At 43.4% G+C, this 12,636-nt stretch overlaps 1 protein-coding gene across 2 annotated transcripts in view; it reads right to left on the bottom strand.

The window, feature by feature from the left end:
• Nucleotides 1–11,264: 11,264 nt before the first annotated feature.
• Nucleotides 11,265–12,636, bottom strand: part of LOC138799397 (beta-microseminoprotein-like) — a 72,159-nt gene continuing 70,787 nt past the window's right edge. For both annotated transcript variants that reach the window (XM_069980506.1, XM_069980505.1), the window contains exons 3-4: nt 12,374–12,479; nt 11,265–11,504 (exon numbers count right to left, since the gene is read on the bottom strand). In XM_069980506.1, coding sequence (XP_069836607.1) covers nt 11,375–11,504; nt 12,374–12,479 — 236 coding nt within the window. In that variant the 3' untranslated portion in view covers nt 11,265–11,374. The remainder of the gene's footprint in view (nt 11,505–12,373; nt 12,480–12,636) is intronic.

Genomic DNA, 12,636 nt, shown 5'->3' with positions numbered 1-12,636 from the left:
AGACTTATTACAGGAAATGCTTATAAAGTGCTTTTTCCCTGCACTTACTACTACATCAAGGCTTCACTTCCTGGATAACATGGTGATGTCACGACCCAACTCTCAGAGCTGTGCGGGCTGTGGCTGCTGGAGAGGATGATGGCAGGGGGATGCTCAGTGTCCCTCCAGTGCCCTGTGTCCCTCAGTGTCCCCCTGCCATCATCCTCTCCAGCAACCACAGCCCGCACAGCTCTGGGAGTCGGGTCGTGACATCACCATGTTATCCAGGAAGTGAAGCTTTGATGCAGTAGTAAGTGCAGGGAAAAAGCACTTTATAAGCATCTCCCGTAATAAGTGTATATTGGTAATTTGTATAACTTTTGGAAGGCAATACAATACTTTATTTAAAAATTTTCGCCGGACTTCTCCTTTAAGGGCTGAAGCCCTTAGTAATCTAGTGCCAAGCCGGGACCAGCATCATTACATACCTGAGGCCGTCCTGGTAAGTATGAGGTATTGGCTTCTCACAATCACCTTGTGAGAAGCCAATACCCCCACTAGACCACCAGGGGTGTTTTTTTAACTGCATTTAAGTGCTGCTCTCAGTTTTGATAGTGGAATTTAAATAGTAAATTGGCCAGCGTCAGCAAGTAGTCACTGTCCACGGAAGCTGTAGCAGCCCGGGAGTGGCACGGTAGAGAGAGAGGGCTCACTGAATGCCCACCTAGAGGCACCAGGTAGGTCATGGTTGCTAAGGGGTTAAAAGTGCAAGGAAGAACACATTTATAAAACCACATTAAGGGTCCATTCGATTGTACAGAATCAGCAGCAGATTTGATGTCGCCGATCCTAAATAAAAAAAAAAATGCTACCAATAAATAAAAAAACATCATAAGGCTATGTTCCCACTATGAGATTTTAGCATGAAATGATGGCCATGTATTGATAATGACAGGCCCAAATAATGGTTTTGGATTATTCTCACTAAAATCCCATAGTTGGAACATGCTTGAAACACATTCTGTTTTATTATGATGTCAGTGTAGTTTACTATTGAGACGCATACAAAGGTTATGCATATGTTAAGGTGACATATTTAGGACAATTGATTAATCTATCCGTATGTCAGTAAATAAATATGCTGTGACAGTATATGATAATGTATATATTTATATGATAATGTAATGCAATCTTGTGTATAATCATCTCAATTAGAGATAAGCGCAGCGAATCTGGCTTTGTTCTGTGAAGGGAATTCCCAAAATTCGCAAAAAAAAAAAGTAGCGGCCGCACATGCTGTCTGGATTGTCAATGTGTGGGAGAAAGGGATTAACCATAATTCCTAGCACACATCCAATCCGCTGCAGGCCCCTCTGTGATGTCAGCACCTCCCCCTCACCTTCTATATAAGGCGGTTTGTTAACGGAGGTGGCCAGTCGGCTGTGTGGGGAGGATAGAGCAGGATAACAGTGGGCAGTTAGAGCAGAGCAGGGAGAGAGCGATATAGGGATGGAGAGCAGGGCCGGCGTCAGCACCCGGCTAACTAGGGCAAATGCCGGGGCCCACAGCTCCTCTAGGGGCCCACTCCCGTTTGTTACTACATTTTTTTGTTAGTAAAAAAGAAAAAAAAGTGTAGTAACAAAGGGGACTGGGCCCCTAGAGGCCGCATGTGACAGTTAGGGGCCACGCCGATACATACTGGGGCCCCCGGGCACCTGTCTTCCTTCACAAATCTTCCCTACAGCCGAGTAGGAAAGGACCTTTGAGTGTGTAGGACCTTTGATGATGTCACGGGTCATGTGATCGGACACCTGACCTGATAGAGGGCAGCACGGTAGGCTCTGCAAACTAAGTGTTCTGTATGTGCTGGTTTCTAGTTGTTTTGTGTATAGAGGTCCTGCTGTAATATATATATATATCTATTACAGCAGGATATATATATGTTACAGCAGGACCTCTATACACAAAACAACTAGATATCTGTATCTATCTATGTATCTATCTATCTATCTCCTATCTATCTATCTATCTATCTCTTATCTATCTATCTCCTATCTATCTATCTATCTATCTATGTATCTATCTATCTCCTATCTATCTATCTATCTATCTATCTATCTATCTATCTATCTATCTATCTCTTATCTATCTATCTCCTATCTATCTATCTATCTATCTATCTATCTATCTATCTATCTATCTATCATCTATCTATCTATCTATCTCCTATCTATCTATCTTCTATCTCTCTCTGTCTCTCTGTCTCTATCATATAAACATGGTGAGACCCCTAGTTCTCCTATATACAGGTCCTGCAGTGATGTTCAGTGTGTATGTGTATATATATATATATATATATATATGTATATATATATACACGTGTGTAGAGATCACCGGCACTACTCTCTATCGGCGGCTTACTAACGGAATACTAACATGCGCTTTGGACTATGTCACAGTCGTCTATGGGGTGCTCCTCATATACTAGTATGCAAACAGTCCAAACAAAAAAGAGAAAGATGAGGGCACTCACCCATATAAGGCACTACGACTTCTTTATTCACAACACGTGCAGTTAAAAGTCCATGGAGGCATCAAGACAGACGCCATACACCTTACAGCGTAAACATGATGGCCTTTTCGCGCGCATGCGCGCTTCTACGGAAGCGCATGCGCTTCTTCTATATATATATATATATATACACTGTATATCACTGCAGGACCTGTATATAGGAGAACTAGGGGTCTCACCATGTTTATATATATATATATATATATATATATATATATATATATAATCATGCTGGTGCTGCTAGTTCTCCTGTATACAGCTCCTGCTCTGTGTGTGTGCGCTTGTATATATACACATACACACACACACACACACAGCAGGAGCTGCATGCAGGAGAGATCAGGAGATACAGGAGGAGAAAGATATGCAGCAGCCGCATGTTTCTTTTGCTGCAAATCTTTCCTCACCTGTCTCTCCATGATTTGCTCCTCAAAGGGGCCCGCCGAGGCTCTGTCGCCCAAGGGCCCACAAAAAGCTGGAGCCGGCCCTGATGGAGAGGATAGGTTAGGAGGGTTGTTCGTGGGTTATTGTTTGTTGTAGCTGTCAACCAAGTGTCCAGTTTACCAAGTAACTAAGTGCCTATAGGAATTCACTGGAATCAGTGAAGACACAGTGCATATTATTTACTCACTGGGCACTGTAAACTCCTGTAAACTCCTATTGAGTTATACCAATTTACTAGGATTGGTGAATGAAGCGTGCGCTTCACATAATCCGTGGTCGCACTCCAACTGTATTAAACAATTTTGGTTTAATTACTGAACTGAGTTTGCACTTTACTTAATCAGTGCTTGCACACCACTCCTACTGTGTTATACAAGTTGGGTTTTATTACTGAACTGAGTAAGCGCTTTACTTACTTAATCCACTCCTGTCCTGGGAAAAAAATTGATATTACGCCGCTGATCCATCAAGGTCCATTGCTGTCCATGGCAGAAATTGGATGATTGACTGGTTGATTGACATTTTTTTTTAAATTGTGATTTTTGAATTTTTTACACTTTTACAACAACAGGCTTTAACAAATTTGCCCTTCTGTAATAGTCCCAGCTACTATAGTTTTGGCTGTTTTAAAGAAATTAGTTAAGATACGATTTACGAATCTTAACGAGTTTGACCCAAAATTGGTGAAACAAATTTCTGGCTGCTTTGCTCATCTCTAATCTCAATTTTATCTGAAATACACAATGTGATACCAATGATGTCACTCCACAATGCTGACAATCAGAATATTGAGGGACAGCATTCACAGATCAGAGAAAAAAAAATTAAGATTAAAATAAAACAGATTTAAAAATAAATTTTATATCATTATGATCTCACACAAGATTACATACAACAAGCTTGTTTTTATCTATGTGACCAAACACTGGAATGCTGAAGGGTCTAATATCTTATAATATCTTAAAGGTATTTGGGCTGTGTTTTTTCTGAAAACTGTGGACCAAGAAAACTGCATGTAAAACCAATTGTTTGTTTTTAAAATGTGGAATAAGTAGTTTTGCCATGTTCTTTGTATTGCACTTATGTGTTTCCTGGTGTGCTACATAGAGACTTCCGTGCCAAAAGTTATCTACTCACTGTCACCTACATATCAGGAATTATTTACTTTCTAAATATTTCTCAGGTTTCATTTACATCGATGGTGTTTATTAGATTTAATAGGATTACTTTCTAGAGGAAGACTTAAATGTGACATTAACAAACGAGAGTTTGTAAATTATGCCGTAATCCTCAAATATTAATAACATGGACTGTATCCTTGTACAAACATAGAACCAAACAGGACAAAGAAAGTCCTTATTCATACAGTGCACTTTTGATTTTTGCTAAACTGATTGGAGCCCAGCATCTTACCAATAGACAGATTAGCGGCTAACTACATATTGAACACAATGATAGCATAATGTGCAGAAAACATCTTAGTGCCCCCTGGCTGATACAGCAGTTTGTATTTTAAATCTATGTCTATGTAGCAGATTTGCATCTTGGTATCAGACAAACATATTACTGCATTCTGTAGAAATATATTTAAAAAAATTAATCAGAACAGAATTTTAAGGGTTGAACTTCACTTTAATAGAGAGGTTTTTGTAATTCGGTCTCTCCCTAGTTTGAAATAAAAAAGAAACACCACACTGAGGCTATGTTCACACATAGTATTTCCGTCAGTCTTTTTGTCAGTCTTTTTTCAACCAACACCAGGAGTGGACCTGACAGGGCAAAATTATAATGGAAAGATTTGCACAGCTTCTGTGTTTGCTATCCACTTCTGGTTTTGGTTGATAAAAGACTGACCAAAAGACTGACGGAAATACTATCTGTTAATATAGCCTCAATCTAAAAGCTAGGTCAGGTGCCTTTGCACCTGTATATAATGGATCTATGACTTGGCTGCAATGGGGCCTATATGTTCCACTACTTTTACACTGAGGGCCAAGAAAGAAACTTTTCTTATACCACTAATTCAATAAATAAGTTTAGAAAGATTCAGGTTGCTAGGTTAAATTACCAGTTGAATTTTAATAAATGGAGCCCATTTATACTCAGGGACAGGGATCCTGTCAAAACACAGGAGTATATGCTCCAGTGCACTGAGCAGAGCTTTGTACATAAGATGCACAAACAGGGAGATGGTAAGGCAGCACTTCTTCTCTCGGATAAATCGTCCCTGATGCAGGACTCTTGCGGTTCACCTCAGACTACCTACATGTATACAGGCCAGGGGCGTAGCTAATGTCTCCTGGGCCCTGGTGCAAGAGGTCAACTTGCCCCCCCCCCCTTTCACGACTAAGTAATGCTATATATATATATATATATATATATATATATACACACACACACCAAGACAGATATTACCAATAACACCAACATATAGGAAGAGAAAATATTATCACCATACATATTGTCGCCATACTGTTACTGACCAAATCCTGTATACTGAGACCAATATTACCAATAATACCAGTATATAGGAAGGAAATATTACCGCTACACCACAACCACTACCATCTCCACCATATTGTTGGTGACCAAATCCAGTATACTAAGACCAATAAAACACTTTACCAGAAAAAAGTAACAAATAATTCCACCACATACTGACTAACACCACCACATACTGACTAATACCACTGCATACTAACACTATTGCATACTGATTCACACCACCACATACTGAATAACGCACCACATACTGACTAATACCACCACATACTGACTAACACCACTGCTGCTACTGACTAATACCACCGCTGCTACTGAATAACACCACCACATACTGACTAACACCACCACATACTGACTAACACCACCACATACTGACTAACACCAATGTTGCTACTAACACCAACACATACTGACTAACACCACCGCTGCTACTGAATAAGATCCACTGTACACAGATCACTATCACCTCATACAGTCATATAGATAGGTGCTATACATCATATACATTACAGTGCAGTTACATCAGGTGACTCACAGGTGATGTCTTCTCTGATCAGAGTTTTCCCTTTTCATCTTCTTCATCTGCCCTGGGCCGTTATAAGAACTTCTCCAAGCCACGAATCAGTGGGTGGCTAATATGGTGCCCCTATTGTCTTAAGGAACATGGAGTATCATTTTCTAGGTAGGAAATTTATGGCCCAGTACCTTAATGGGAGATGTCACGTGACCTGTACCAGGAAGTAACACAGGCTGATGGTATAAAAGACCAGCAGGCTCCCTGTCTGGCATCTCCCTCTCATCATGGGGGGATCATGGACTCTCTTGAGACAGTGATCAGACCACTACCACCTTCTGACCCAGCAAGCTCCAGCTAAGTAGCCTTATCTATACTTAATACTCTGGTACATATGTATTCATAGACATTGGGCTTTTTACTCCATACCTGTTATATTGTTATAGGGATTAGTATAACTGACATCTTGTGGGCTGGCTACTTCCCTGCTACCGTATGCATCACGAGTTACTTGTTATATCATGTATTGGTGTATTTTATCATAAGAGGTCCATTTCATTGAGAGGAGATCTTTACAGCAGTTACAATGCAGGGCGCATCCTCTTTGGAGTGCTAGAGTTGTTCCCTGATGAACCCGTCTGAGAACCGGACGGCAGAAACGCGTCGGAACGAGTGCGGTTTACCCAATACGTACTTCTAATAGTTACATGCGTACATCCTACTGCTGCATTTTATTGTGTTGTAGGTGGTTTGAGTTGTCACTTTTTTGCACACTTTTCTGTCTTCTGTCTCTTCGTTTGTTATTTTCTCCTGGGCACCTGTAACAGGAGAGGGACTGCCATCATGGTTGGGGCCACCCTGTTAAGGAGGTGGGCACCCCAAAAGGCAGGGAAAGAGGGTATCTGGGTCTAGAGTAGGGTGCTCCATCACCCCTCCCCCCCCTTCTCCTCACCATCTCCCCATTGCATTATACCAGCATCTCTGGCTGTATGCCATTAGGCTATATGTTTCCCCCCATCCATTGGTGCCCATGAGGAAAGTACACTGTATATATAGCACACGATAAGGTGTCCATGGGTGTTTATGTTGTATATGGATCGTGTTTTTAATAAATTATTAAAAGTTATATTTTATATGCCCTATAGTGGTCCTTGAACGTCGGTGATAACTAATAATTAAGGTTCGACCACTGGGTCTGATGTCTATTGTGGGAGGCAGTGCCCTGATTTCCGCCATTTTGGATTTTTACATTACAGTGCAGTTACATCAGGGGACTCACAGGTGATGTCTTCTCTGATCAGAGTTCTTCTCTTTTCATCTTCTTCTTCATCTGCCCTGGGCCATTATAAGAACTTCTCCAAGCCACGAATCCACAGAATCTTCCAGACAGACATATTAGGCTCCTCACTCTGGCATCATCCTCATCTCGCTACAAACTGCACATTTGTATTGGCCCCTTTACACCCTCATTTAGTGGGTAGGCGATTCAATGTGACCCCCTAATAATATATGCCACTGCCTTTATGTAGCCTCCTTATAGATGACCCCCCCTGTGTTGTCCCCCTTATAGATGGCCCCCTCTCCCCCTATTTTTCCCCCCTTATAGATGGCCCCCTCTCCCCCTATGTTGCCCCCTCTTATAGATGGCCCCCTCTCCCTCTATGTTGCCCCCCTTATAGATGGCCCCCCTCTCCCCCCTTATAGATGGCCCCCTCTCCCCCTTTACCCTCCCCCTTAAAGATGGCCCCCCTCTCTCCCCCCTTATAGATGGCCCCCCTCTCTCCCCCCTTATAGATGGCCCCCTTTCTCCCCCCCCATGTAGATGGCCCCCTCACTCCCCCCTTATAGATGGCCACTCTCACCCCCTTGTAGATGGCCCCATCTCCCCCCCCCCATGTAGATGGCCCCCTCCTGCAGCATTCGCCTGTCCCGTCCTATCCCTGGCAGCGCGCACATCAGAAAGCTCCCTGTGCACCGGGGCTGTGACTTCCGGCACAGGGAGCATTTCTAACAAGCGCTCCCTGTACCGGAAGACAGGGCCCCAGTTACACAGGGAGCTCTCTGATGCGTGCGCTGTCGGGGATAGGATGGGACACCCCGGCAGCCGGGGCCAGACAGATCCGGACTCTTGTGACCGCAAACAAAACAATGCTTGCAGTCACAAGAGTGATTGATGGGGGGGCCTTGCGGCGGGCCGGGTCGCAGGGGCGACCGCTGTGACCCTGGTAGTTACGCCACTGATACAGGCATAAAAAAGTGTCAGCACATCAAACCTTTTAGCATTCCCTATCAGTGAGATGAATGACTGTGTGAATTGCTGAGCTGCATGGGTCTGCACCTGACCTAGAGAACTGGGATGTGGCAAGTAATGTATGAGATGAAGAAGACTAAAGAGCGAGTATGCTTTGTGGCCTGCTGATTCTGGACATCTCTTCATAGTTTTAAATTGGTTTATAAAATGTTACTTCCTGTCCTTTCAGACAGACGTAGAGGTGTATTTTTAATTGTCTAAAATATAAATGGGTTTGTAATATTAAAGGACAACTCCGGCGGGACCCCCCCCCCCCCAAAAAAAAACACAGACACACACAGACACCATACTCACCATCCCTCCGGTGACGATCACCACTCCATTCGCCCGCCGTCCGCCTCACCGTCACCTGCCTCCGCCGTCCAGCGATGTCTCTTGCTTCCGGGTCCATGAGAGAGAAAAGGCTGCCAGTGCGCTTGCGCACCGGCAGCCTTTTCATTGGCTGGAGCGCATCACATGGCTTCCAGCAAGCTTAGCCAATCAGGGCTGAGCAAGCTGGAAGCCATGTGATGCGCTCCAGCCAATGAAAAGGCTGCTGGTGCGCATGTGCACCAGCAGCCTTTTCTCTCCCATTCACTCTAAATGAAGACGCCGAGGAGGAAGAAGACCCGGACCGCCCCCAGCTCTGACATCACCCGACACCAGAGAAGAGGACCGTGACGACCGTATTAGGTAATGTATATATTCTTTAACTTCCGGGGTGGGGGGTCGGGGGTCGGAAAGTGGGGGAAGGGGGCCAGACCGGGTATTTAACCACATTACAAAGTTATATAACTTTGTAATGTGTGTTAAATAAGCCAAAAAAAAATTTCGCCGGAGTTGTCCTTTAAATCAATTATTAGAATTGTCTAAGCCAATTTCCCACCAATCCTGGCCAAAGATTAAAGTGCACCTCCAGTGGTGGGGGTCAATTTTGTGCAGCCCTGTGCGGTGGGGAGAATGAGTTGAGATATGTGGAACACAGAAGTAAGACTAGACAAACAAACAAACAAATAAGGGGTGGTCCAAGCAGATGTACCAAAACAGAGTCCAGAGAATAGTCAGGTCACAATAGGCAAAGGTCAGGGAAGCCAGATAACAAGGGTAGTAAGGGAGCAGAAGCCGGGGTCAGGAAAGCCAAAAGATACACAGAGAAAGTTTAGGGAATGCCAAACACCCTAGATAGAACCAGTCTAATAGACAACAAAGGGTTAACTGGCTGGGGTTGTTTTATAGGAGGTTGGGTGTCTGGTCCAGAAGGAGACCAAGAACCAAGGCTAGAAAGGTGAAGGATAAGTGCAGAGTGACAATTTAAAGCAAAATAAAGGTTAACTGTTAAGTTGCCAGAGAGATACTGTATATGCAGTGGAGAGATGGGCGTGGAAAGAAAATCAATTACTGAGGTAGAAGGAGTAGGGCAGTGTTGAGACAGAGCTCAGACAAATGCAAAAACATATAATATAAACACAAAACATGACTACCGACGCAGTCTCAGTTTTCCCTGCCAGTCAGATTTGGTTCTGGAGGAGGGGCTGGAGTCCCTGCTCCAATCTCATTCTGGGGATGGAACTTCAGTCCCTATGTAACTACTAACCCCACCATGTTCTAGTTCACTGCTATAGCCTTCATTTGCAGCGACTAAGTTAGCTATCTTTTGCTATTTACTTTGTCTGATAGCTTGTTGCTGTCCCATTCACACGTCCGTGTCAGTTTTTACTGTCAGGAAATCCGGATCAGGAGGCCTCAAATGGCATCAGGAAAGTATCAGGAAAATATCAGTATTTCCTGACAGTAATCCATTTTTACCTTCAGGAAGCAATCAGGAAACCATCAGGAAAAGCCTTCAGGATTTCCTGATCAGAAGAAAAAAATAGGAAATGATGGGAGATGTGCTTCTGCAGCCTGCGGCCACCCAGGGTGCAGAACTACAACTCCCATCATGCCCTGCTGACAGGGCATGATGGGAGTTGTACTTCTGCAACCTGGATGGCCACAGACTGCAGAAGTACAACTCCCACCATGACCCGTCAGCAGGGCATGATGGGAGTTCTACTTCTGCAACCTGGATGGCCATAGGCTGCAGAAGTACAACTCCCATCATGACCTGTCAGCAGGGGGGTTTCTGGGCATGGTGCGGGTGAGGAGTCCCGGCATTCCTGTGCATCAGGAAAGTGCCCGTGATTCCGGTGTTCCCATAGACTTTTATGGGGGCGTCCGGGCTGGAATTCCAGACAAAAATAGGACCGGTTCTAAAAATTCCGGTCCTATTTTCCAGAATGGACAGCCTTCCCGAAAAATCCAGAAGGGTGTCCGTGACTAATGAAAGTGTATGGGTCCTGAAATCCGGATGGTTTTTCCGGACGTGTGAAGGGGGCCTAAGACCTTGGCTCTTGTTCTCCAGACTATCCCTCTGACCACTGACTTTGTACTTTATTGGCCGGTAGTTATTGACCTGGCTTGCTGACCTCTCTATTACTGTGTATTTCGTATGTCTTGTCTGTGTCTTGTGTTTGCACTCACTTCACAGCAGTTGCGGTCTGAAATTAGAGCAGTTGCAGGTTAGGGCCGGCCTGTTAAAGAATTAGGTTCAGTGTTTGACTGGACTGGGGGATGTTCTGGTGGGCCCCCAGCTTTAGAACCTGCACAAACACTGACTGACGTGTCATTTCTCACTGGTTCCTCATTGGTAGGCCCACCGGATCGTTTCCTCTGGTGGGCCTCAGAAACCCCAGTTCAACACTGGCCGGGTTACCCAAAAGGCAGGAACAGTTTGGTGGGAACAGTGTCAGGGCTTCACCTAGTCTGTGTATTCTGTATTCTTGACCTGTTCCTCAAAATATGTTTTATTTTCCCTTTCAAGTGTATAAAATGTATATGTTAGACAAAAACAAACAGTGGGATCGAGTGTAACTAAATCATCAAAATGCCATGAAAGAAAAATGTTTTTTTTTTGTTTTTTTTTTTAATAATAGGTTTTTATTTTATGTTACCCTGAACAGTACATGGTAAATAAATTTGACTATTTTTCTTAACAAAGATCAGTATTGAGGTGGACATTGCAGACAACTGGTTATCCCACCATTCCATATGATTGACATTGTTTGGTTGGATCTTCATTTGGAATCAGTTTGTAAACACACTCCTTCTTGTCAAACACAAATTTGCATGTCTCCTTATCATAGTTCACTGGTTTTCCATAACTATTTATAGAAGAAGAAAAGCACATTATATTCTGTGTTATAAAATATATTATAAGTCATAGGTATAATTGTGTAAAGACCAGATCTGTAACTATTACATTTTGGGTGCACTCTTCTTCCTGGCACCATTGAGGCAATATGTGTGAGACAATTATTCAGGGGGGCATCAAGTGAGAGCAGTTATATTTGGCCTAGCACCAGGGCCGTATTACCAGCTGCTGCTGCCCTAGGCACTAAGCCTGAAGACGCCCTTTCTTGGGGAGAGTGGGGGGAGCATGTTTTCGGCCACATGCATTGCTCTACATGTAAAAACATTGTCAGAATTGCATTCTTCATGCTTTTTAACTGCTTAAAACATAAACAAATTTCCACATTGAATCAATTATCAGAAGAGCAGTCTGCACATCGTCATACCAGACCTGATTCCTTTTTACACCGTTTATTAGTTGTTTCTTTTTTCACCGTTCTTTCTCCATTTTTAGGGTATGTACACACTAAGGACACGTTTATTCTTTGGATGGACGACAGAATCCGCGCGTGCATAGAATGGAGTCTATGACACGGACGGAGACGCGCTCGGGCAAGAGCGGCAAATTCCATGACGGATTTTCCGTCACATTTCCTCAGTGGGCACATACCCTTACTATTAAATTCAATGGACTTTTCAATTAAAGACACACCCAAAGACCAATTAGTTACCCCTAAACTAAAATAATGTACCAACAGCTCTCATTGCACTAAGGGAAGGCTAGACAGCTAAATGAAGTCTGTTATTTTAGACTCAAAATGATGGACGTAATTTTAAACGGTGCTGAAAAAACCTTGTGTGAACATAGCCTTATGATGATTTAGTGAAGGATTTAGCTTACGCTGAGCAGCATTCAAAGCGTCCAGAAGAACCGCATGTACAGTTCAAACAATCTTTTGTCCGCCACTGACTGTTGGGTGGATAAATTCTTTTTCTATAGTAACATCCTAGAAATTAAAATTGAAATAAAAAAAAAAGTCAACATACAAATCCTCAATAACCATATAAAACCCTATATAAACTAAGATGTTGGGCATCCTTGCCACCCCTGGCTTCCACAACTTGGCCAGACAGGACTGGCTGGGACCCTGCATATAGATACAA

The sequence above is a fragment of the Dendropsophus ebraccatus genome, chromosome 8 (genome assembly GCF_027789765.1).
Source record: "Dendropsophus ebraccatus isolate aDenEbr1 chromosome 8, aDenEbr1.pat, whole genome shotgun sequence".
Taxonomy (NCBI): Eukaryota; Metazoa; Chordata; class Amphibia; order Anura; family Hylidae; genus Dendropsophus; species Dendropsophus ebraccatus.
The sequence above is the reverse complement of the archived record's forward strand: the minus strand, read 5'-3'. Positions and strand labels throughout refer to the sequence as shown.